This window comes from Cavia porcellus, unplaced genomic scaffold (genome assembly GCF_034190915.1).
Source record: "Cavia porcellus strain 051 isolate PalLab524CR breed Dunkin Hartley unplaced genomic scaffold, mCavPor4.1 scaffold_2, whole genome shotgun sequence".
Taxonomy (NCBI): domain Eukaryota; kingdom Metazoa; phylum Chordata; class Mammalia; order Rodentia; family Caviidae; genus Cavia; species Cavia porcellus.
The window spans coordinates 110,921,962-110,945,829 of NW_026947485.1; the positions used below are offsets into that span (position 1 = coordinate 110,921,962).

The 23,868-nt window shown below is 40.3% G+C and overlaps 1 protein-coding gene and 1 long non-coding RNA gene across 5 annotated transcripts in view; one reads left to right on the top strand and one right to left on the bottom strand.

Annotated features, from left to right (window-relative positions):
- LOC134475256 (uncharacterized) overlaps positions 1–15,255 on the top strand; it is a 28,752-nt gene extending 13,497 nt beyond the window's left edge. The window contains exon 2 of the long non-coding RNA XR_010046313.1: positions 11,893–15,255. This is a non-coding gene — a long non-coding RNA (uncharacterized LOC134475256). The remainder of the gene's footprint in view (positions 1–11,892) is intronic.
- The window catches only part of Dntt (DNA nucleotidylexotransferase), a 39,590-nt gene that overhangs the window by 9,470 nt on the left and 6,252 nt on the right, over positions 1–23,868 (bottom strand). For 2 of the 4 annotated variants that reach the window (XM_063245142.1, XM_003479764.4), the window contains exons 2-9: positions 15,727–15,901; positions 14,904–15,032; positions 13,598–13,768; positions 12,541–12,612; positions 9,091–9,214; positions 5,588–5,720; positions 4,516–4,624; positions 316–561 (exon numbers count right to left, since the gene is read on the bottom strand). In XM_063245142.1, coding sequence (XP_063101212.1) covers positions 316–561; positions 4,516–4,624; positions 5,588–5,720; positions 9,091–9,214; positions 12,541–12,612; positions 13,598–13,768; positions 14,904–15,032; positions 15,727–15,901 — 1,159 coding nt within the window. Of the gene's footprint in view, positions 1–315; positions 562–4,515; positions 4,625–5,587; positions 5,721–9,090; positions 9,215–12,540; positions 12,613–13,597; positions 13,769–14,864; positions 15,033–15,726; positions 15,902–23,868 lie in introns of all 4 variants that reach the window. The other 2 variants (XM_063245141.1, XM_063245140.1) reach the window with 1 other exon arrangement.

A 23,868-nucleotide genomic window follows, 5' to 3' on the forward strand; every position in this document is an offset into this window, starting at 1 on the left:
TTATGTTACCTCAGAAACACAAAGACAAAGACAGACTGCCAGCCTCCACTCCCAGTTTCCGATTCAATAGGTCAAGTGTGGGGTAGAGAATTTGTCAGTCAACCTGTAAGGCTACAGCAGCTGGCCTGGGAACAAGGAATAACTGTTCTAAATTAATCTGACTCACTTGTGTGTGGGTAGAGTGCTCTGATTAAGAGGTTTCTGGGCACAGCCCATTTTTGGCACTCTGCTCTATTGGCATCATCTCTCCCAGGCCCAGGGAGACCTGGCCTCCATGTTTTGGAAAACTAACACATTCCACCAGCCCATGCTTACCCGGGAGCCAGTCCACCCCAGCAGGGCGAAGGCGCGGCGCTCATAGGGGCACATGACTAAGTCTACACGAATGGCTTTCCAGGTCTTTTCCTCCTGCTGGGAAGACTTCTCATTGTCCTCTCTCTGATGATGCAATTTTAAAATCAGAAAGCATTTTTGAAAATGATCTAAAGCATCCACCTTCCTGCTAGGCAACTTGAGCTTTTCAAATGTTGATTCCACGAGGTCGCTGTATAAAAGCAGTCCCTAAAAAGAAACAGAAAAGACAACAGGAAGCATCCCTGGTAAGGAGGATCCCCCAGAGTCAGGCCTAGAAGAGTGGGAAAGGGTGCCTGTGTGTGTAGACCTGAACGGTCCAGTGGAAGGCTGGAGCTTAGTGCAGTGTTACATGTGAGTTCATATGAAGAGGCTGAAGAGTCTGTGCTGGAAGCTAGGGCATGACATCCCAGGGGGAAGTGAAGACCGGAGCTGCTCTGAAAAAACAGAAAGGAGCCTTTCTTCTATGTTTCTGTTTTCTTCCATTCGGGCTACAAGCTTATTGGCTGGTGCCACTCACACCGAGGCTAGGTCTTCCATCTCCGTAAATTCCTTCAGCCATGCCCTGGACCAGAGTGATACAGTTCAGGTGGGTGTTTCTTACTCAAGTTGACACAATCAGTTAATTGTACAGGTACCTGTCATGTAAATTTCAGCTAGTAAATGTATTCATTATTTGTTTTTAAAAAATTGTATATCTTTTTGATACTGGGGATTGAACTCACGACCTTGCATTTGCCAGGAAGGCACTTGTGCCACTGAGCTAAATCCCTGGCTGTTTTTTAAATTTTATGGAAAAAATCAAACAAAATTTCATAACAAAGTAATAGGAAAATAACAATAGTTAATACATTGTGTATTGTTACCTTCAAAGTAGTTACTCAGATTACAAATAGGCATACTTTTTATAGGCATAAAAGTTTTCCAAATGATATTAGCACAAAACTTTGCTTTCAATGAACTAAGAGAAATTAGAAGTATACCTAACTTGCATTTTTTTTCCTTTTCAAACAAAATAGTGACAAGTCTTACAGCCAAATTAATAATAAAACCACCTTCCCTTTTAAGAAACATACTCAAAGCCTACTTTCTAACAGTGAATTGTGGTATGTGTTACAGAGACATGGCAGAGACATTTGCCTAGTAATAGACAGATGGGTCATCCATGGTTGTTTGTCTAGAACCCTGCAAGGTGGCGGGGGCAATCACCTTGAAGGAGATGCTCCTGTCTGCAGCAGGGCATAGTTGTCAATATGCACACAGCCCCTGAGGTGGGGCTCTAGTCTTTAGCCTGGGCTTTTTGGTGAGCGTCTCTATTTTCAATAGTTTGTCTCCTTGTCCTCCATTTTCTTATGTGACTTCTCTCCTTTGAAAACTCCTTTCTAAGACCAGGCCTGGCTTCTCCATCAATGCTCATGAGTAGACTGATATTCATCGCATGTTCTTTTTCCTCCTCGGTGTTTCTTCTCCCCTTCTTCCTCCTTTTTCATCTTCTGCCCTAACTGGAGACTCCTGAGTACAAAAGGAGGGGTTTTCTCTCCTTTCTCCCTCCATCACCAGGGGATAGAGCAGCTTTCAAGGCACAGGAGAGAGGGACAGACGGTGAGACACACTAAGTTTTACCTCTCACATAAGGACGCTCTGGGCTACACCAAGTTAACCAAGCAGGAACCGGAAGGATTGCAAAGAGACTGGGGCCCTCTAGGCAGGACCCCTTCACACCCTTTGCTCTTAATTCCTTCCAGCTCTGTCACAGAAGCACCAGCAACCCCTACTCAGTCAAATCAGTTCCTCATAGTGAATACAGTCATCCTGACTGAATACACTGATTCCAAGTCCCTTACTGATACCAAAATCTGCGGATACTCAAGTTCTTGAAACAAAATTGTGTAACATTTGCATATAACCTGAATTTTGAATCAGCTCTAGGTTACTCACCATGCCTAATACAAGTACTATGAAGATAATAATAATAAGCAAATAACAATTATAATAAAAATAATAAACAACACAACCAGCATTGTTTGGGGAGTAATGATGAGAAAGAGAAGTTCTCGGCATAGACACAATTTTTTCCTTTCTATTTCCCATTTCAGGTTGGTTGAATCCAGGGATACTGAACCTGAGGGTATTCCTGGAAGGCCAACTTATTTGCTCTCCAATGATTGTCAACATGTTTGTGCTTCAGCATTTTTTGAACTGCGATGGAACTACCTGGGCGCCCTCACCCAAGGTCTCACTCCCTAGGTGTGGATCCAAACTAGAATTGTTTAGCTTCCTTTTTCTGGAGTGAACTACCAGGGGCCTCTGTTACAATTCAAGCAAACAGAGTCTTGGGGATGGCAAAACTGTCTCCCAAACATCAATATTTCCAAGCTCTTTACCTCCCTTTCTTCCACCTGCACCCAAAGGACTTTCTCCAAGGGCAACATTTCGAGTGGCATGGATTCTCATTGGCTTTTCGCCATGCTCTGTATGTGTTTTAAGTGTTTCGTGAGCGCACTGTGTGAGTTTAAGCATGTGTGCCTGCACAGACTGTAGTCTTTAGCATCTGGGAAGTACAATTTGGAGTAAGAATGGAAGAGGATCAGGGTGAGGTAGAGGAGGAAGTTAAACACGAAACACTCATGTGCAGCTTTCACAAGCAATGTGCTGGGAAGTAGCAAGAGTGCAAGGGGCTGGGGATTTAGCTCAGCGGTGTAAGTGCCTGCCTTGCAAGCAGGCAGTCGTGAGTTCAATCCCCGGTACCGATAAAAAGGAAAAAAAAAGACCAAAAAAAAAAAAAAAAAAACCCAAAAAAGAGTGCAGTCGGGCTGCCCGTACTTTCTGTTTAGGTGGAATATCGAGTGAAGGAGAGGGGACCCTGGTGGGTCCCCTCACCTGGCCCCGTGCTGCCTCTTGGATGGCATTCAAAAACAACTGTACATGAGAGATGATGAAAAGAACCACCACTAGTCAAGTGTTTGCATTTGTCAGGCAGCGCACTGCATACTTTTTCACATTCTCTCATTTAATCTGCTCTTAGTAGATTTATAGGAAGGAAAGTGGAGTGTGAAAGGAGAAGGAACCATCCCAGATTGGTCAGCCAGTGAATGGCAGGGTTGTTCTTTTAAAGCCACAGATCAAGCATGTTTAATGTGAGGCCCTACTGTAGTGCCTCTATTTAAAACATTCACCTCTGCTTGGAAACAGCAATGTGACTATCTTGAAACGGAGAAATTACCAAAGGAAAGAGAGCTCCCTGGTGCCATCTCCCACCCTGCTCCAGTCTTGTGTAGTGTCAGCAGGAAGAGGTAGTTTCCCTCAGCCAAACTCAATAGGTCCTCCCTGGAAATGGCCCACAGGTCAGGAAGCAGCTGTCCTCCACCAGGAAGGGGCCAGGGCTATGCTCCTTTGTCTGCAAATAAGACTCCTTTCAGGCTTGAGATGGCCTCACAGGTAAATTGGCTCCAAAGTTGGGTTTTCACTTCCAGGACCCACAGCTCTGGGGTTGGGTATCACTAGCTCCTATTCTCACTCTGAGATGTCCTTTCTCTGGTGTGTCAGTGAGCTCGGTGCACACCCCACAGATGCAATGCCAAGGAAGGCTGAAGCTGCACCGGAAAAACACTGACTCAGTCCACGTGGACAGCCAGGATAGGGTCCTTTGGTCTTTCTGGCTCATTACAGAATTCAAGGCAGCAACAACAGCCCCTGACCTTCTTTTACCCCAGTTGGAACAATCTTGCTCAATTTTAAGCTTATAATTCTCTCTATACTTTTCAGGACTTTTCAGTATATGATCTTTATTTTGTTAGGGTGCTATTTATTTATTTATTTATTGTTTTGATACCAGAGATTGAACTCACAACCTTGTGTTTACCAAGCAAGTGCTTGAGCCTCTGAGCTAAATCCCTGGCCCCTTGTTAGGGTGCTTTGTTGCCACTATATGTCAAACACAAGTGCGTAACTAGTCTCGGTCCATTAGATAATAGAGCAAATATAAATAAACAAAATACATATTTATAACATGCACTCTAGGTGAGTCTTACCTTGAGTCATACGGTGTTATAAATAATCAGAAATCGATTTGATGGTCAATACACAATTATGAAGAAAATAATGTACAAAATCCAACAGTGCTAATAAAATGTGTATGCATGCAGTCTTTGATCTTTCTCTTACCTTATTTTCCCATAAGTTTATCACTTTATGTAAAACTTGTTGTTCTTCATCCTCTGTTATTTCTGGGCTGGTAATTAAAAAATCTACATCATGGCCAATCTCCTTACCCCTAATTTAAAAAATGGCATAGCATGAGAATAAGTTAGATTTAATCCTTAGATTTAAAAAATCTTTATTTCTATGATTTATGCTTAATAGATGCTTAATTTTATAGCACAAGACATCCATGACATTCTTAAAAATGAATTACTTTTGGTTGCATGGCTCCATGCTTTACAGAATACATTTATGACAGAGAAAAAAATCCATATATAGGATGTATATGATTATGTATGGGCCAAAAAATAACAAAGTTATTTTCTATAGTTGTTTACAACAGCATACACACACACACACACACACACACACACACACACACACACAGGGACAAGGTGAATGTGGGGGGGGGGAGAACAACCAAGAACAGTATTCTTGTAGTACAAGCAAGCACTATTAGAATTATATCATAAATTGAGGCATTTTCTTAGATTCAGTCTACTTTCTGTTTTGTCTCGTGCTGGCTTCTCACAATGGCTGAGAACTACTAGAAAAGAGGATCAGAGGGCGTGGTTGCGGGGAGTGTGGGAGGGAAGGGATCTCTTTCTGAGACGGACACCTCAACAACTGCACATGCCTCTGTGAGAAATTCATCTATTAACTCATTCAGTGAGTCAGCCAAGATTTCCTGAGCACCTATTTTGTGTCAGGCATTAGTAGGACTAAGCTGCAATAGCTTAATGGTGTAACAAGTGTAAGGCATGTGTCCAAGAGAGGTCCCTAACCGAGGGACATTTTGAAGAGTACCCATCCAAGGAAAACATTCCACTTGAGCGAAGTCACAGTGGGAAGAAACAACCACATATGTGGAGGGACTAACAAGATACTTGGGGCTGCTGAAATGAAATGTGGGGCGCAGGAGACAAAGCTGCAGGGAGAGGCTGGCACTAGACTGCAGAAAGCCTTTCCTGCTATTTCAGAAGCCAGAATGTGTTGAAGAGCCACGGAAGGTGACAGTGGACACGCAGGTACTTACCTGCGGAAGCCTCCTGTCATGGAAATGAAGGCCCCTGGAAGAAATGCCCAGACGGCCTCTTTAACCAGCGTGCTGACTGCCTCTGCTTCTGCCCGGGTCACACAGCTCACAAGGTCTTCGTAGTACAGGAATCCTAGGGGCCATTTGACAAATGCATGGAGAGAGTGAGTCATGTTCAAAGTCAGCAGCCTCAGTGAGAGTGAATTGTGCCTCCAAAGAAGCTGCCTGGCCACAGGCCCCAACTAAGCTCTGTTTTCACCGAGACAGACCAAGTCAAGAAGTTCACTTGGTTGTGAATTTCTCACAGTACCAGGCCGTTTTCGTGAGAAATTCTCACAGTAAATTTCTCTTTCATTTCTGACTGAGAGGCTTCTGATGTCCATTTTAGAAAAGAGAATATTTTTCATCCCTCAGAAATCCGGACTGTACCAATATTATTTCCTAATGAAGAGCCTAACTGTAAACTGAGTGATTCTTCCAGTTTAAGTCTACTTTCTTGGAGTTTTACCCTCCACTGACCCTCAGAAGGGCAGAAAGCAAATCTGTTGCTTACTGTTCCTGACCTCAGGATTGTGAGGAGGCAAAATGGAGACCATTTGGTTCTCGCATGCAAACTTCCCTTGTTATATCTAAGTGGGGCAGTTGCAGAAGTGAGCTGGCAGGACCGAAAGATGATACTCATCCTCAGATACCTGGAAACACTGTCCAATCCTAAGCCACTGTGCTCGTGGAACTACTTTCTTTCAATGGTGATATTTTTTCTTATTTTATTTTAAAAAGTCACTTTTTTATTGTAACATGGCCTTTTTTGTGAGAATGAGGAGTTCAATGTGAAAAGCAATGTTCTATCAGGTTTTCATAGAAAAGAAAGACATTTCAAGAAATTGCCACATGAATGGTATTCAAAATGTAACTCAGTTGATGACCATAAAACTCCTATGCTCATTGTACATGAACCAAAAATTATAATTAGCAATGATTTCTTTCAGAATGCGAAGATATGGGCCTGGGGTTTAGCTCAGTGGCATAGGTGCACCTGCCTGGCAAGGGTGAGGTTGTGCGTTTGATCCCCGGTACCAAGAAAACAAAGTTCTTCAGAATGTACAGATACCAGAAATGAACATGGAGGTACAGTGACAATTTATTGACATCCATGAAATCAGTTTAATTGGCTTTCCTTTCTGGTATGACAGGCCAGTTGATTCATCACAAGAAGCCTCCCACACCGCATAATGTTAAATATGTGCTGCAAGCCTGAAGGTTTTTTGAGGACTAGGGATACATCTAAGCAGCACAGTGCCTGCCTGGAAAGCACAAGGTCCTGAGTTCGATTCCCAGCACCACGAAAAAAATCTGTGGTGCTATATTTCAGAAATTGACTTTTTGAGACAAATATGGAAAGTGAATGCTCAAGCCCCAGGGAATTGCAATTAAGGGTAATTATAAGTAATTTACTTAATTATAAGTAGAGCTTTTTTGTCTAACCCACGAATCATGTTTTCATCATGTTCAATTAGCTTACCCTTTACAGTATTTTAAGCTATTCCTATTGACAAGTCCGTTCATTGTACTCTAACCAGTATTTTTGTTATTGTTGTTAAGTATGAAGAGAGTGCATTCCTTTATTTCTACACAGATCTGACTTATCAAACTGTTGGATTCACTGAATGATTAAATGAATAGCTACTTCATTCATTGGGTTGGAAGAATCTAGTAGGAAGAGGAAAAAATCCATTTTACAGAGCTAGGGAATTGGGAACTCTTTAGATCCGGAGAATATTTGGTGTCATTTGTTAAGTATTTCATCTGAGGGAAACAATACACTGTGTTGCCCCTCAGTTTCTAAGTGTTGAGAGTTCTTAGTATCATTACAAACCATTTACTGGCTATTTATGTTTAATACTTAACTTCCTTTTTAGTAGCATTTCTAGAGCTGGTACAATGATCATTCTTATTAAACATGTACTTTCTGAAGCCCATAATATTAATAATGTATTTTCCTTAGATCCCTTTGTAAAGCTTACTAGCAATCTTTCAGAATTTAGCAAATTTAGGGTTGGAGAAGTAACTCAATGGTATGGCCCTGGGCATGGGCAAGACCCCAAGTTGTTTGATCTCTAGCAACACGTGCGTGAACACCCACAGACACACAGACACACACACACACGCACACACACAGCCAGAAATTAGAAACTATCAAATTTACAAAAGATGAGTAGGGATCAGTATCACTGGTAGGCCCACCAAGATTTTGTTTCTTCCTCTACCATTGCTTATAGTTTCGTTGTTTTTCTGTTGCCATTACTTACAGGAGATAGCTGCTTACTTATTCTTCCCTGGTACCTTCTGGTAGGAGATTCCCTTACTCTCTTATCATTAAAAGTTTTGATAGCTTCATCATTCTTTTCAGAATCCATACGCTGGAGGCTATGGCTGTTGGTCTTTTCAAAGCACAAGTATATATTTATTCCTATTGCATGTTAAAGTAAACATTTAAAGCTCATATTATGCTACTAATCTCAGTTCATCAAAGAGAACAGTTTGTGCTTTCATTGTTTGGTTGTTTGACGATATTTTTTATGCCTGAATCTTCTTGTAACCTGAGCAACTACTTCTGAGATAACAATATGCAATATATTAACTAGTGCTACTTTCCCACTATTTTTTGGAATTCTGTGTCATTTTTATCTTTTTTTTGTTTTGTTTTGTTTTACTTTTTTAAAAAGCTCACACATTTATTTGGATCTATATTGAAAATATTTTAGTTTTGAAAAGTTAACTGAAAAGAGCCTCCATAAGTGGTAGTAACCAAGCCACCTGGATCCCTAGGAAGTCCCTTCAGGTTTTCAGATGGTGATAGAAACTCTAGTTTCTATATTGCCTTCTCTTCGCAGGCCAAAGAGCTCTGGTAAGGTACAGCAAGCCCATATCTGGATTTTTACCATTTTCCTTCTATTGTCCTACTGTTTTAATTTCAAAAGCTTATTCACAGTTATGAATTAGTCAGACAACAACTAGAGTTTCTTCACGTATTCCCAGACTTTCATGTCAGCTTATTCTTTTGTCCTTCAGTCCTTACTCTCATCTCTTACCTAGGGAGTTAGCCAGGACCAAATGTTTAGAAGAGTTCATAGGAACAAGCCAACATGTTTCTTACTTTAATATCTGGATAAAGAAATCAAAGCAGTCACCAAGAAGAGTATCTTTGCTCTGTGTCAAACACAGGGCTCAGGGCTCTGCATTTTCTGGTTTATTTCCCAGTTAAGTATCAATGCTATCACTGTTTTACCAATGAAGTAACTAAGCTCAAAAGTTTTAACTAACATACTTAAGATCATGCAGCTGGAAAGTTCTGGAACCAAGATTGGACAAAAGCATCAATAGATGGCCCCAAAGTGTCTTAGAGCACCAAGATTGGGATCAAAGAAAAGTCGGTTTTTAATCTCTACCAAACCTGATGAGAGCAACGCAGAGCAACCACCATTTTTGTGAGAGACCATTACCTGCTTTCTGCATTCGTGTAAATTTCAGGCTTTTGTCTGACTTTATTTTATTCAGAGATCTGAACCCCATCCGAAACCACTTCTCAGATGTCTTCAACCCTACTCCAAAAACAGAAGTGAAGAGCTAAAAAGAGGAAGGAAAGTTATGCCATTACTTTCTAAAATAATCACTATGACAATGAAGTAGTATACTGCAAGATCTTAGGCAACAAAGAAAAAATACAAATAAAACAATGCTCAATTTTCTCTAGGATAAATAAGTAGGGGCTAGTAATTTTTTGGATTCATTTTTTTTCAGGTGAGTCCTTTTGCAATTTATGATTTTTTAAAAAGTGAAACAGATGTGGGAGGCAGATCTGACCTCACTTAATTGACAGCTTGCCTGTGTTGTCAATAAGTGAGAAGCCGTCATATATGGCTCACCTCTTTGCTCATGTACATCCTGATCTGCCTATTTCCCCTCAGATCTGGAAGGTTATATAAATTCTCTTGTCCCACCCAGATGGTAAGCGGCAGAGCCCAGACTTACACCCTGGACAATTGAGACTGTAGGGCTATGTTCCTGCTTCCACCCACAGTTTTAGTTCTGTGCCTCACTTCTGAACTGGAAAGACTGGCTGTGGTGACTTTTACTGGCAACGCTAAGGTAGGAAAGGCAAGAGATGAAAAATCCTGATTCTTAGTAAATAAAGATGCAGTGAGGAGTTTCCTGGATTGCCCTTAAAAGAGGAGGTTTATTCTGTCTGCATGGTCCTTATGTTCCTCATGATACTTGTAGCCTTGAGTGACAGGAAACTAAAATAGTTTGCATAGCATCTGTTACAGTTTAGGTCTAGAATGTCCCCTAGAACTCTTGTATGGTCAGAAGTAGGGCTTTTAGAAGGTGATTAGAGTATAGATCTGCTGTGTTTCAGTACATTCATCCATTAATGAGTTCAGCAGCTGAGTGTGCTACCAGGAGGTAGGGCCTGGTCAGAAGAGTCACTGAGGTCATGACCTGGAAGTGTTTAACTACCTTCCTGACTCCTCCCTTCTCTCCTGTTTCCTGGACACTATGACGTGAGCAACTTTTCATCCACCACTATCCTGTGCTGTACTATTCTTGCTTTGAAGCCAGCTGATGATGGATTGAATCCTCCAAAAACCATTAGCCAAAATAAATCTCTCTTCCTTTAAGTTGTAGGGATTGGATATTGTGTCTCAGTGACAAGAAAAGTGACTAAGGCAGATTTTGGGACCAGGAAGGGGTAATTGTTGTGACTATACCTGAGCATGTTATTTAGAACTGGCTTTGTGGAGGAGTTCGGAAATGTTCGGAGATCCTGGTTAGAGAAGCCACAGAATGCTATAAGCAAAGTAAGATAAACTTAATGATAGATTCTAGTTGGAATCCAGAAGAAAAAATACTGATAGAAATGCAACTTGGGAAGATCAGGATTGGGAGTATAGATGGGTACAAGGCTCCAGACAAGCGTCCACACATGTTAGCTCTGTAGAGAATTTGTGTACATTTTGTTCATGTTCTGAGACTTTGTGGGATACTAAGATTAAGGATGGCAGACTAATCAATCTGATAGAGGAAATTTTTGACTCTCCTATGTTTAGACTGTGGCATGGTTTACAATGAGCACTGTTTAGACTGACAGAGTTTACAATAAGCACTGGGAGCAATACCCCCATTTGAAAAATTTAGAGTTTTGCCAGGAAAGAAGCTCCTACAAAGATGGGACAAAGGTGAGCATGTTTGTTAAAAATATTAGCATTTCAAAGAAACCAAGTACTTTATACATCAGCACAATAGAAAGGTGACTTGAGGGCATCTCAGGATTCAGCAATACCCTACCCATCCCAAGCTCAGAAGAGGAAAAATGTAAAAAGAGAGCCCCAGAGTACCCAGCTGGAGAACAGCTGTCTAGGGAATTGGTTTTTTGGGGTTTTATTCATAGCACTAAGCTATCGAGGCTCTGCAGACATTATTAATGGAGACCTGGCTGTTATTCAGGCTAGCAGCATTCCTTGGTGCAGAATGTAAGAATTGTCAGGAAGGCTTCTACCCAGATTTCAGAAGAAGTTCTGAAAGACCAGGCAGTGTGCTCCTAAGAGGAAAGTGTGAGAAGTTGTGAGACTGAAGCTAAAGGTGCAGTGAAGATACCAGGAAATGGAGACACCAATAACATGAAATGTCTAGGAAAAGAAAAATCCAGACAGTGATCAGAGCTAACCCAAGAGAGAGGCCATGAGAACTAAAACCCACAGTGTGCAGGAATAGAGCTAACAATCCCCTGTGGTGGTTACGTTGCATCCCAACCTGCCCTGGTTGCTGGACATAAAGTACAGGATTTAATATTTTCCTCTGTAGGTTTCAGTCTCTTTGGTTCCTTTCATTTACCCTGATGGAACACTCAAAGTGTTTAACTTTCCTTCTGATTTCTGTGGGGGTTTACAGATAAGAGTTTGCTTTGAGTCTCAGAGAACTTAGATTTTTCAGCAATGCTGAAATTTGTTTAAAATTTAGAGATGGATTAATGCATTTTGCATAAAGAGATGCATATGAATCTTTTGGGGACCAGATACAGATTGTTATAGTTTAGATATGAACGCCCCTCACAACTTTCATGTGCTCAGAGCCAGGGTTTTGGGAAGTGAATGGGTCACAGGGATACAATACTTATCAGTGGACTCCTACACTAATGAGTATAGCAGCTCAGTGTGCTGTTAGGTGGGGCCTGCTCAGAAAAAAAGTCATAAAGATCTTGAAGGGTGTATTTCCCTCACTATTCCTTTGTCTTTCTCTGTTTCCAGGATGCCATGATGTGAGCAGCTTTACATCCACTGTGCCCCTCTGCGATGCCATTTCTACCTTGATGCCTGCTGATAATACTCTGAATCCTCTGAAAACTGTGAACCAAAAATAAACGTCTCCTCCTTGAAGTTGTGGGTTTTGGGCATTGTGTCTCTGTGATGAGAAAGGTGACTGAGACATTATCACAATATGGCAACAAACTGGGAACACTCATAAATATTTTGGAATCTTTTTCCTACAACTCTGCAAAGGACACAGTTTGGTCCTACTCCCTTGTGTGATAAGCATTTGGGAGGTTGGTATGTTTGCATGAAGTCACAAATGTGGAGCCTTCATGATGGGCTTCAGGCTCTTCTGAGAAGAGGCACCCGTGAATTTACTCTCCTCCTTTCTCTCTGCCATGTGAGGACACAGCAATGAAGTAATCATCTGCAAGCCAGAAAAAGAGTCCGCAACAGTACTAAAGCATGTGGGTACCTCTATCAAGAACTTTAAACTTCCACAACTGAAAAAAAGGGGATTTCTATTGTCTAAGCTTCTTAGTATGTGACATTTTGTGGCTATATATATATACATATATATCCATACAGAATAAGTAATAAGATTAACTGAAAAAAGTTTCAATGAATACAGGTAAAATTACTTACTTTGAAGGACTTATAACGTTCATCATTTAACACAGCATTAACTTCAGAACTTTCTCCATCTTCAATAATTTCCTATGTAGGTGGTTGAAAAATATTTCAAATTAGTGACATTGGAGAATTCTAACCTGAGACTATCAAATTTATAGATCTAGTAGTTTGATTTCTTATGAATTGCATATCCATTGCCTGCAGAATGTTTTCCTACCTAATTTAGAGAAAATAAGAATTTCCCTATAATTTAAAGTCCTAGGTCATCATATGATTAATGACCCCTTTATAATCTTCAGGGGCAAGAATGCAGAATGATTAGGGCACAAATCTACAGAACCCCCATACAAAAAATATTCACTGGCAAATGTGTGCCCAAATAGTTCTGATAATTTTCTTTTCAATGATTGTTCTCTGTTTGAAATAAGAGAACATTTCCACTGAGCAAGTTATCTTGAGATCTTCTAAAAAGTTACTCTACATTAGGTCCTTAGGATGTTTACCAGATAGAATTTCCCTTGAATAATGTACCTTGGCCTTGAATACTAAGATTACTATCAGATTACCAACTTGTCTTGCTGGGGAGTCTTAACCATAATTAAGGTACATAAAATCACTTTAGCTATCTTTCTGGAACACACAGAAATGCAAAATCAATGTCATTTAATGTCACACCCAACACTCTTCTGGAGGGGATAAACCCCGAGCAGAACTGTGCTCTTCCCTAAAACCTGTTTTGGAAATCAGCCTTTCCCCTGCTGCAGAGTTCTCAGGCCACTTGAGCCTTTCTTTCTCTTTAGGCAGAAGCGGTATGGGAGAGACGGGAGAGCTCTTCTAGTTCCACTAGGTGGCCTCATGCAGCATGCAGCTTTAGGTGTGGTAATGCTAGGGTATGGATTATACATATCTCAGGTAGATGGGGGGAGAGTGGGAGAGACACAGAGAGAGATACTGTGTAGATGTGGAGACTGGGAGATACAGACAGAGAGAATAAGTTGTGAATACCATATCTACACAGCTGACAGGAAGATGTGTTATTAGCTCCCTCCTCCTCCCCATTCCGCCTTACCTCTATAATACACTTCACCCTGTCTCCCAGGCAGGGAATGCCCTCTGTGTCCTTCATACTGATGATGGTGAATGGCAGAGATTTCAGTACGGAGGCTGCTCTAATATATGTCACATAAGAGTCTTCATTCTCTTTAAACTCACAATTTTCAGCCAGTATCTCAAAGGCATTCTGCAGAATCAAACCAGATAGACAAAAGTCCTTGAAATAGTGTCATTCAAAAATGCCTCTTGTATTCTTTTACATTTCGGACAGTTTCCTTGAAGGTCAAGATTGAGCCTCCTGTTCCCCTGTACCTTCCCGTGTGAGATCAAGGGAGCTGCACTGAAACAACAGGCACCAAATGCATTCTAAGGAAACTGAGTTCTGTGCTGTTAGATATTCCAGAATAATTAGCCAAAAAAGACACCTTTGCTCACCATATCCCACTAGTCACACTTGGCATAACCTCTCCCGCTGCTGTGTGCCTCACTGACCTGTGGTTAGGGCTCTGCTGTTATCACTAGATATCCTTGTCTCTTTCAGTATGACCAGCACTTAAATTGAATGAGTGGATATGCTCCTGGGTCACACCACCTTAGAGCTTGGGTTATTTAAGGTGGGGCATGTTTACACTGCTGCCAGAAGAGCTAGCAGCTGCAACTTTGGGACACCATGCTCAGGAGCCCAAAAGCTTCAGATTCCTGGTCTTCCTCACAGGTATGGGCCTGGAAGTCTAGAAGTGAGAAGTTTGATACACTACTGCATTTTTTATCTAGGTTAGAACATAGCACTTATGGTTTGCATAGCATTGACTGCTAGTATAGCATTTATGGTTTGTTCAGCTCATCTGAAAAATTTGGGGGCTGGATAAGGCTTTAGAGATAATCAGGCTCATTTCTTATTGCACAGATGAGGTAACTGAGGCTAGGAGAGAGGAACTGACTTGCCCAGGTTAGCTAATGTCAGGTAAAAATGTACATCCGCAGACTCTTCATCTTTTGGCTTCCTGCAAAGGCTGGTGATACGTTATTGATATTTCCATGTAATTTACTCTAACTATGTTTTGGAGTAATTACAAAATTTGATTTTTAAGAATATTTGCCTTTGATAAGTATGTATCCATTGACAACTTTCAGTAATCAAGACCCTAAAGAATACAGCTCAAATGTATTCTTTCATTTCCATGGAAGAAAAAGACCTATTCTTGTCAGAAAGGAGAAATCTTTTCCAGATTTCCAGAAAAATCATGATTTAGTTTATAGATGCAGAGAAAACACTTGCACACCCTTCCTCTGCTCCAGGTGCTGAAGCAAAGCCTTGTTACCGTGAATGCGTAGTTGCAGTTGTTTAATGTGGTTCTCCTCTGACACGCGTACTCAGAGATCCTCTGCACAGAGCGTGATGGAGTCTTCTGGGCATCTGGGTTGGGGCTAGCTGGACTGCCTCTTCTTACCTAGACAAGAGCACACTCATCTATTTTAAAGAACAATGGTAATAATAGTGCGTATATAGAGAGAAAATAATTGGAGACTGTTTGATGGTGGTTGTCTCTGGAGGAAGAATAAAATTACCAGAGACTCAAATTTCATGCTATATACACTTCTAATATTTGTATTTGATATCATTACTGTGCATTGTTTGTGAAATCAGAAAATAAAACCATGACAAAGAACCAACAGTGAATTAAATTTATTTTTATTTCTCTATGAATTTTTATTTTATCTGAATTTATGATGAACCAAATACTCTTTCCTAAGATTCTAGCTCTAATCATCAAGGATTTGGAACCAAGAACTTAAATGTTTTTTCTTCCTGAATGAACATAATACATAATACATAGGAACTCTCTATGTTTATGGTTGATAGAACATCAGGGCTTAAATATTTTGAAACATTTGTGTGTAAGCATGTTCATAAATATAGCAATCATCCATTCATTGCCTATAACTATCAGGTCCTGTACCTGCTTTACCATATGTAATTCTAAACTTCTTTTGTCTTATGAGTCAGGCATATTGTTGTATGATAAAGAGGAAACAGAAGTTCAGCAAAGGTAACACATGAAACAGAGAATTTGGGGTTTTGCCCAGGTTCATTGACTCCAGAACCCATTTTCTTAACCATCAGGCAAAGGGCCGGGTACTCACAACCAGCTGGTGCTTTCTGGTCATCTCCACTGGTTTCCCTGCTCCCATGCACTCTATCAGCCAGGAGACGTCTAGGAGTTCCAGTCGGGAGCTGGCTTGGATGTTCTGTACCTGCAGCCACTCCAGAACATCATTACCCGAGTTGTTTTCTGCCACTAAGTGGGTAACAGCATCACTGCACAACGCAACAGAAAGTTATCAGTGAGGAGCTTTCAAAATCAGAAGCTGTTCTTCATCCTCCAGGATTTAGCACATTTCATCTAATGGGGAAAATGCCCACTACAGCTCCCCGTAGGCCTGGAGAATTCAGAAATAATGTCCTCTCTATTTCAGTTAGTAAAGGAATAGTGATATACGTTACACGTCAGATGATAGAAAAGTTAAGACAATATTAGCAGTTTTTGTTAGACACTTCTTATCGTGGTGCCAATGGACAGCCAAGATTCCAAGAAGATGGAAGATGAAATTGTTCTTACAGTAGAACTTAGCACTCCAAATACAGTTTGGATACACCATTTTGCTTTTATTTTTGGAACACTTTAATCTAGTGTCCTTCAAAGTTGCTTGACTGTGACTCACAGTTAGAAATATATTTTATATCATGAGCAAAAGTTCAGGTAGAAATAGATGTACACAGGTGGGCATAAATATGCTTATTTTAGTCCACTTGAGATGCCAAAACACCTTAGAAGAGTAATTTATTAATGACAGGAAAGTATTCCTCATCATGCTGGAGGCTGGGAAGTCCAAGATCAAGGTAGATTCAGTGTCTGGTGAGACTCTGTTCCTCATAAGTGGCGCCTGTGAAGTGTCTTCAACAGGTGGAAGGGGAGGGCAGTTCTCTATTGTGTCTATAAGAGCATTAATCTCATGCACCTAATCACTTTCTAAAGATTTCACCCAGTATTATTAATATGAGGATTAGGTGTCATAAACGAGTTTGGATGGAACATAAACATTCAGACCAAAACAACATCCCACTAAATTGATTCCACAGCCTGTTCGTAGACTGGAAGTAGCCTTTAGGACATTTTGCTTCATGTGTTTTGAGCACAATCTAGTGATGTAAGTCAGGCAGAGATCTTTTCCCTAACAATCACTGGACCCTTGCCATGGTCAACGCTGCCCAAGTACTTCACGCATATCATTTTATCTAACATTCACATCACCCTTCAAGGGAGGAAGTGCGGTACTAGTCACACTTCCAAACGGAGAATCCTGAAGAGCAGAGAAAGTAATGACATCATAAGAGCACACAGCTGGTAAATGATACTTTTTTTTAATTTGTCCCAGCTACATTACTTATACTATGTTTACTTTTCAACAAATCTTTATAGTTAGGGTTATATCATTGGAGCCAGTGGTTTTTAAGACCCTTTTAGTTCAAATAGTCTATAAAATTGGGAAATGTAAAAGGCAAACAAGTCATTCAAGAGAAAAGTAGAGTTATTTTTTCTTTCTTGTCTTACTTCTCTTCCATAACTTTCTCTCTTTCCCTTTCTTTCTTTCTTTCTCTCTCTCTCTCTCCCTCTGTCTCTCTCTCTCTCTCCCTCCCTTTCTAATTGACTCTTCAGCCTATTGTTGTTCACTATTACATGCTCAGCTCTAGGTTCTTGTCATCATGGCGGTGGGAGGGGAGTGACTACTGAAGAAGAAAATGAAAATTCCTGGATATTAAATGAAACAGAGGGTTACCAATGTGAATTGTGAGCAGATATGCAGCATGGACAAGACTGGGAAGTGGTATTCAGCAAAGAACTTAGTGTGAGCTGGAGGAGAAGCTGGCTGTGTAGAAGAGCTAGGGTTTGTATCTGGTCTTGAGCAATGACCAGGAATAAAGTAACCAGAAGGGGGAACTTTGTGTTCTCTTGGGAGGAAAGGTTGAGAATCTGAAAGGACGGGGAAGAGAATGGCCTGGAGTGGGGTGGAGAGATTATTTTGGGGATTGATTGTAGGTGTCAGGTCGATAGGGGAAATCATATTGTAAAGGTTTTAAAAGCCTCATTGAGGAATTTAGCTCCTTTTTTTCTGGAGTTAGGAAACCAGAAAAGCCTTTTGTGAAGACATCAATAGCATTATGGTATTATTCTAAGGGACTAATCGAGCACGGAAAATGATTTGGAGGGGAGAGAGTAGGGATGGGAACACCTCGGGTGCTACCTAGAAGGATGAAGCGATAGACCATCTGTGAGATGATTTTAACTCAGTCTCACTCCTGCAGCACTGGAAAGGAAGACAAGGGAGAAATAGGATGGCTACCTGGCATGAATTCACCTGTGGAAAGTAGAGAGCAGAATCTAATATTACTCCAACACATCTATCAGAGTGGGTAGCACGTTTGGTAGAAATACGAAGCTGCAATTCTTTGGGGGAACAGGGAGAGTGGAATTGAAGTTATTTTAGGCACCCTGCATTAGAAGATAGCAAGAAATCAAATGAAAATATCTGATTGACATTTGGAATCTAAGAGATGGGGCTGGAGGTCGGTGCTGAGACCACCTAGGTGGCCAGATGCCTCTCAGGGCCAAGAGAAATGTTGTGGCTAAGTAACATGTTACAGAGGCCAATGGAAGACAGGTGACTACTTTCATATTCTAGGCCCATATTATTCCCAAGCTTATTTATAATTTACTTCTTAAAAGGTTTTTTAATGTCAAGACTTTAAGAAGACAACAAAAGGATTAATAAGCATACACAGGAAGTATTTACATTTCTGCCCTTTAAAGGGATACATTTTAATTATTATATAATTACACCTTACATTAAATATTATTTTAATAAGTATTAACATTTATTATTCTTATTATAAATGGGTTTGTCTTAAGAGAAGGTGCTGAGAAGGAGTCCGGGCTTGACTTCCAGATTCAGGCCACTCACTCTCCTCTCTCTCCGCCCACTCACACTGCCTCCCCTTTCCAGCACAGTGTGGATTTGTGCACACACTAACAGACAGGCCCAGATACACGTCTTAGTTTAAGTGAGATAATTTGTAGGTGATATCATAAGAAGTGAGACCCTGATCTAAACTTTCAGTTTCACTGCATTCAGCAACTATTAAAACAAAACATGAGTAATTGTTATTGTAAAAAAGAAAGGAAAAGAAAGTGCTCTAAATGATATAAATGCATGTATATTTAAGTGTGTAAGATAGAAAACCATATTACTAAATTTTTGTTGGATCATTGAACAGAACTGTTTGCAATCTCAATGTTTGAATGTCCATTTTGTATGCTTTAATTTTGTAACTTGAACAACTATTTCTAAGATGACAATATGTAATCTATTAACTAGTGATTTCTTATTGTTTATTTTTTTGAAATTCTGTATTACTTGTACACTTTTACTGTTTTGTTTTGTTTTGTTTTTCTCTTTAAATATAAAAAACATGAGTAATAAAAAGCAGGTATGAAAACAAAAATCAAACAAGCAGACTTCTTAAGCCAGTGCTACTGAAAGTTCAGTATTGCTTGCCACTGGTTCTAAACAATGTTTAGAAATTGTTACACTAACATTTAGCAACTTGGACTATGGTTGCCACAATGGTTTCACTGATTTTCGTTTTTAAAACATTGGCCTGAAACAAGCGTTTTGTAAACTAATTCTTCATAGCAAATAATTTAGGAAATACAGATTTAGAGATTAATCTCTACTCTGGTCCAGTCTACGTTTCTTATCTTCTGGGTTGCCTGATTTTGGCTAATTTTCTCCACGTAGTGTGAGGATCCTGTTGACAACGCACTTCCTGGAACCGGGCTGCTACTGTTCCCTTGCAGGCAATTTTATCTGACTGCACTTGTTCACTGTTAGCCCTGAGCTTGCATGAGAACTACTCCAGGAGACTCACTCCCTGCAGAGTGACACTTTCTTATTGCTGTGTCGAGCCATCTGTCTGTTTGTTGGAACAGAGGTTCTTTTCTGCTCTAATACTGAAACTATTAATAATATTGAAGTATACGTTTGTGTCAGATATTATGGCAGGCATATTTCATATGGTATCTTATTCAATTATCAATAAAACCATGAGTAGTTGCTTCAGCAGCACATATATTAAAAAACTGATAATACCCTGAGACAGGCATTATCATCTCCATCTAAGAATGAGAAGAAAGCATTGGAGTTGTTAAAAATCCACTGTTTATAGTTAGAACAAGGATTTGATCTTATGTCTATTTTAATCCAAAACCCGTGAGCCTGACCATCTATGAGCTGACCATCTGTGATTTTGTGCTTGTTCTAAGGCAAGGATGAAACTGCTCCTTTCCCTTCTTCCTGCAGAAGAAACAATATCCTGCTGGGTAGCATCCAGCCTCATTATAAATGGACTAAATGTCCTATGTCACTTTCAGACACATTGCCACGGTGGCTGCCATGTAGAATTTATGTTTTGTTATTTTATGTCCAATGTATGGACAATAAGACCACTGGACATATAGAATTGTCACAGAAGGCCCAAAAGATAATTGTCATGATTATATCCCAAGTTAGAAGACCAGCAGGGAGGCTGCCAGGCTCTTCTGGCTCTGTTTAAATTCCCTAAATCTTAGCCAAGGCCTACCACATACATTTAAATAAGCCCCATTGGTGATTCTGATATGGTTGGTCTGTTCCTCTATATTCACAGACCAGTGCTCCCAAAATGTATAACCAATACTCTAAAAATGTAATGGCCTAAGAAGGCAATGATTTTGCTATACGCATCTCAGTGTTGTGGGTCCGAAGTTCAGGGAGGCATGGCTGGGTGATCCTTCTATAGTGTATGCTGATGGTGAGGGAAAACATATGGATGCTCCATATGGCTTGAGTGTGTTGCTTCAAGGGTCTATCTGTTGAAACACTGGTCCTCAGTGGGACAGTATGGGAGGTGATAACAAGAGGTGAGGCCTAGTAGGAAGTAATTAGGTCATTGTGGGCATAGTTCTCTGAAGGAATTAAGCTAGTGTGCATGGAATGTGATTAGTCTCCCAAGGCTGAGTCGATATGAAAGAGTGAGCCAGCTCGCTATGGTGGCACATGCCTACTACAATCCCAGCTACTTGGGAGGCTAAGGCAGGAGGATCATAAGATTAAGGCCACCCTGGGCAACCTAGCCAGAGCTTGTCTAACTATCTACTAATTAATTAACTAGTATAGAGATGTAGCTCAAAGGCAGAGAACATCTAGATTTAATCTCCATACCATGAAAACAAAAAAAACAAGAACAAGCTTGACCCCTCCTGCTCTCTCTTCCTGGCTTATCATGTGACAGCTCTTATATCTGCTCCCACCACTGTGATATCGTCTGCCTTGGTGTCTCATCAGAGCTGACTGAACGCTGGTACCACATTTTTGGACCTCCAGAACTGTGAGTTAAGTGTTTATAAATGGCCCAGCCTCTGATATTTTGCTATAGCAATGCAAAACAGACGAAAACAATGACAATCGGTAGAATTCTAGGATAAATTACAATTGTTTCAAGCACCTCCATGCTCCTCTAAGGGGATACTCAAGCTTCTTACAGAAGTGTCATAGGAGAAACCTCATGACCTTTCATGACCCAGCCTCAAAAATTATACAGGGTGACTTCCATTGTACCCCACTGAAGCAGCCACCAGCCCTCCCAGATGAAGGAAAAGGAAAAATATTTCCTGCCTCTCTGTGCAGCAACCATATTTTAAAACCATTCCCCTGTCTAAGAATCACGCTTTGAGAAATTCTGCGATGGAGAAATATCTTCTGTCCGTCTGCCCTAGCCTAGATTCCATCCCCACATTGGCCCTCGGGCTCACTGACAGCAGTCTTTTTCAGCTTAGCACTCAATTCTCTGCAGGCCCATGAGATAATTGTAAGGGGTGCACACCTGAATGTTCAAAATACCTATGTGTTTATCTGTATGTATAAATTATACTGATCAGACTATAATTTTCATGGTATTACTTTTAAGACAAAGCTAAATTTTTTCTAATGATTTAATTTAGGGGCCATTAGGAGAAAGACAGCAAGGGAAGATAAAACAGAGACTGGAAAACAATTACCAAATGTTGTTAAAATGAGGAATCTGTTCTAATGTTCACCTCTAGAATCACTAGAGGCAGGGTGGACATACTAGTGCGCAAGCAGTGTGAGTGTATTTCATGATAACCTGTTAGCACTTCATGAAGAACTAGAAGAGAGTCTCCGAGGTTTCAAATGCAAAGAAATGACAAAATGTGTAAGAAGATGGAAATGCTAACTACTCTTTGTAACTGAGAAGGTAAGATGGTTCTTTAAAAACTAGGATTTCCAGATTTCCTCATGATGACAGTGTGAATTGCCACCTCTAAAGGCCAGACACCAAGGAGAACTCCAGATTTTCAGCCCTCTGGACAGCCCTTGGTTGAATCTATGTGTATTTCCTGGCTTTTGTTTTATACCTTCTATGAAGTGGAGTGCTCCTGAGTAATGGAGGGTATGGGACAGATTAGCTTATCCTCCCCAATTTGCCCAAATTATAAACAAAATAATTCCTTCAGCGCCAGGAATTATTTTTTAAAGGACACCACACACCTGGTTTTTAATGACATTAAACTTTTGGGGTTTTTGTGAGACTGAACTAATTTTAAATTAACTTTTTTTCTGGTTATGAAATTTTCATAGCAAATCAGAAAGACAAATAGAAAAGATTTGCATTACCAATCATTTTAATATTATGGGGGCTTTTTTGAACTTGGTGTGGGTGAGAAATGAACCCTGAAACCCAAAGGATGCTACCTGGATTGAGACTTGGCTGAGCCTCATCACTGACAATGATTATTACACATTTATGTGGTATAGTGTAATACATGTATCGACAGTTATCATGTGTCAGTGAAGAAACACATTATGAATATAATTTACATGTAAATTTAAAAGACATCATAAGAGTTTTACATGTAGCCTGCAGATGTCCAAAAGCTTGGATTGTGGAATTAACTTATAAATCTTACTTTTGAATTTTTTCTCAGATGCCAATTTCTTAGCTCTTCCCAATCCTCTTTCCCTAGGGGGTCCTGTCCTTCTCTGTTATTCAGAGGAACCCTTGTGAAGAGGAAAGCAGTACCTTTTCTTTCTTTTTCTTTCTTTTTTTTTTTTTTTGTCTTTTTCCTTTTTATTGGTACTAGGGATCCAACTCACGACTGCCTGCTTGCAAGGCAGGAGCTTATGCCGCTGAGCTAAATCCCCAGCCCCAAGCAGCACCTTTTCTGCCCCAGTCAGGCTTCCCACCCTGCCTGCCATCTGACTCCTTAGGCTTCCTGGTTTTTCAGCTGTCCTTATGACTATTACGTTTCCTGATGAAAGTCGTACTGGACTCTTCCCATCTGACATAAGACTTAATTTTGCAAATAATCACTTCAGTAATTTACAGTTAAGTTACTCTGTTGGAGGCTTTTAAATTCTCCTGTCTGTTTCCCTTAGCAATTAGTGTGTTTCAGAATCCTTGAAACTGAAAAAAGCAAAGCAGCTTTGTCCCATATTCTCATGAGTATCACAAAGACAAGTTTCTATTTCCAGCCCTGTTCTCTACAGCCTAGAGGATATTACCTTCGGTTTTAGGGGGGCCTACATTAAATAGGATTATGAACATTGTTATTAAAGTTCATGAAGTTTGAAATAGAAAGTAATTTGGACTGCAGCATGACTAAAGTTTACACTCCTTGTTCTTGAGTTTGCAAAAGTAAAGTTTTAATTAGATTGCTAATGAAAAATGTAATACTCATGCATTATAGGAAAATATTTTTAACTATAAAAATTATTGTTGGCAAGCATATGTTCCTTGGGTTGGTTTCATATTCATCAGGTGAATCATTTTCTGAGCAAATATTTCTTGAAGCCTACTATGTGTAAGAAAATTGTCTGTTACGCAAATGAATTCTACCTGGTAGACTCGTGGAGTTGGGTTAACTGGATGAGATGATCAGGAAGCTGACTCTGCAATGAAACTTGCACCATCGCAGGGCACAAGTCCTCTTTTCTAGGAGGTTCTAGGGACCTTAGGTCCTGGGAGGAGACAAATATAAGGGCAGATGTGCAAGATTGGGGAGAGAAGGTAAGAAAATGCATTAAAAAAAGTCAACAAAGTTGTATTGGATGTTGGACCTTGAAGGGCATGGAGATGAACCACTTCAATATCTTTATTTTCTACAGAGG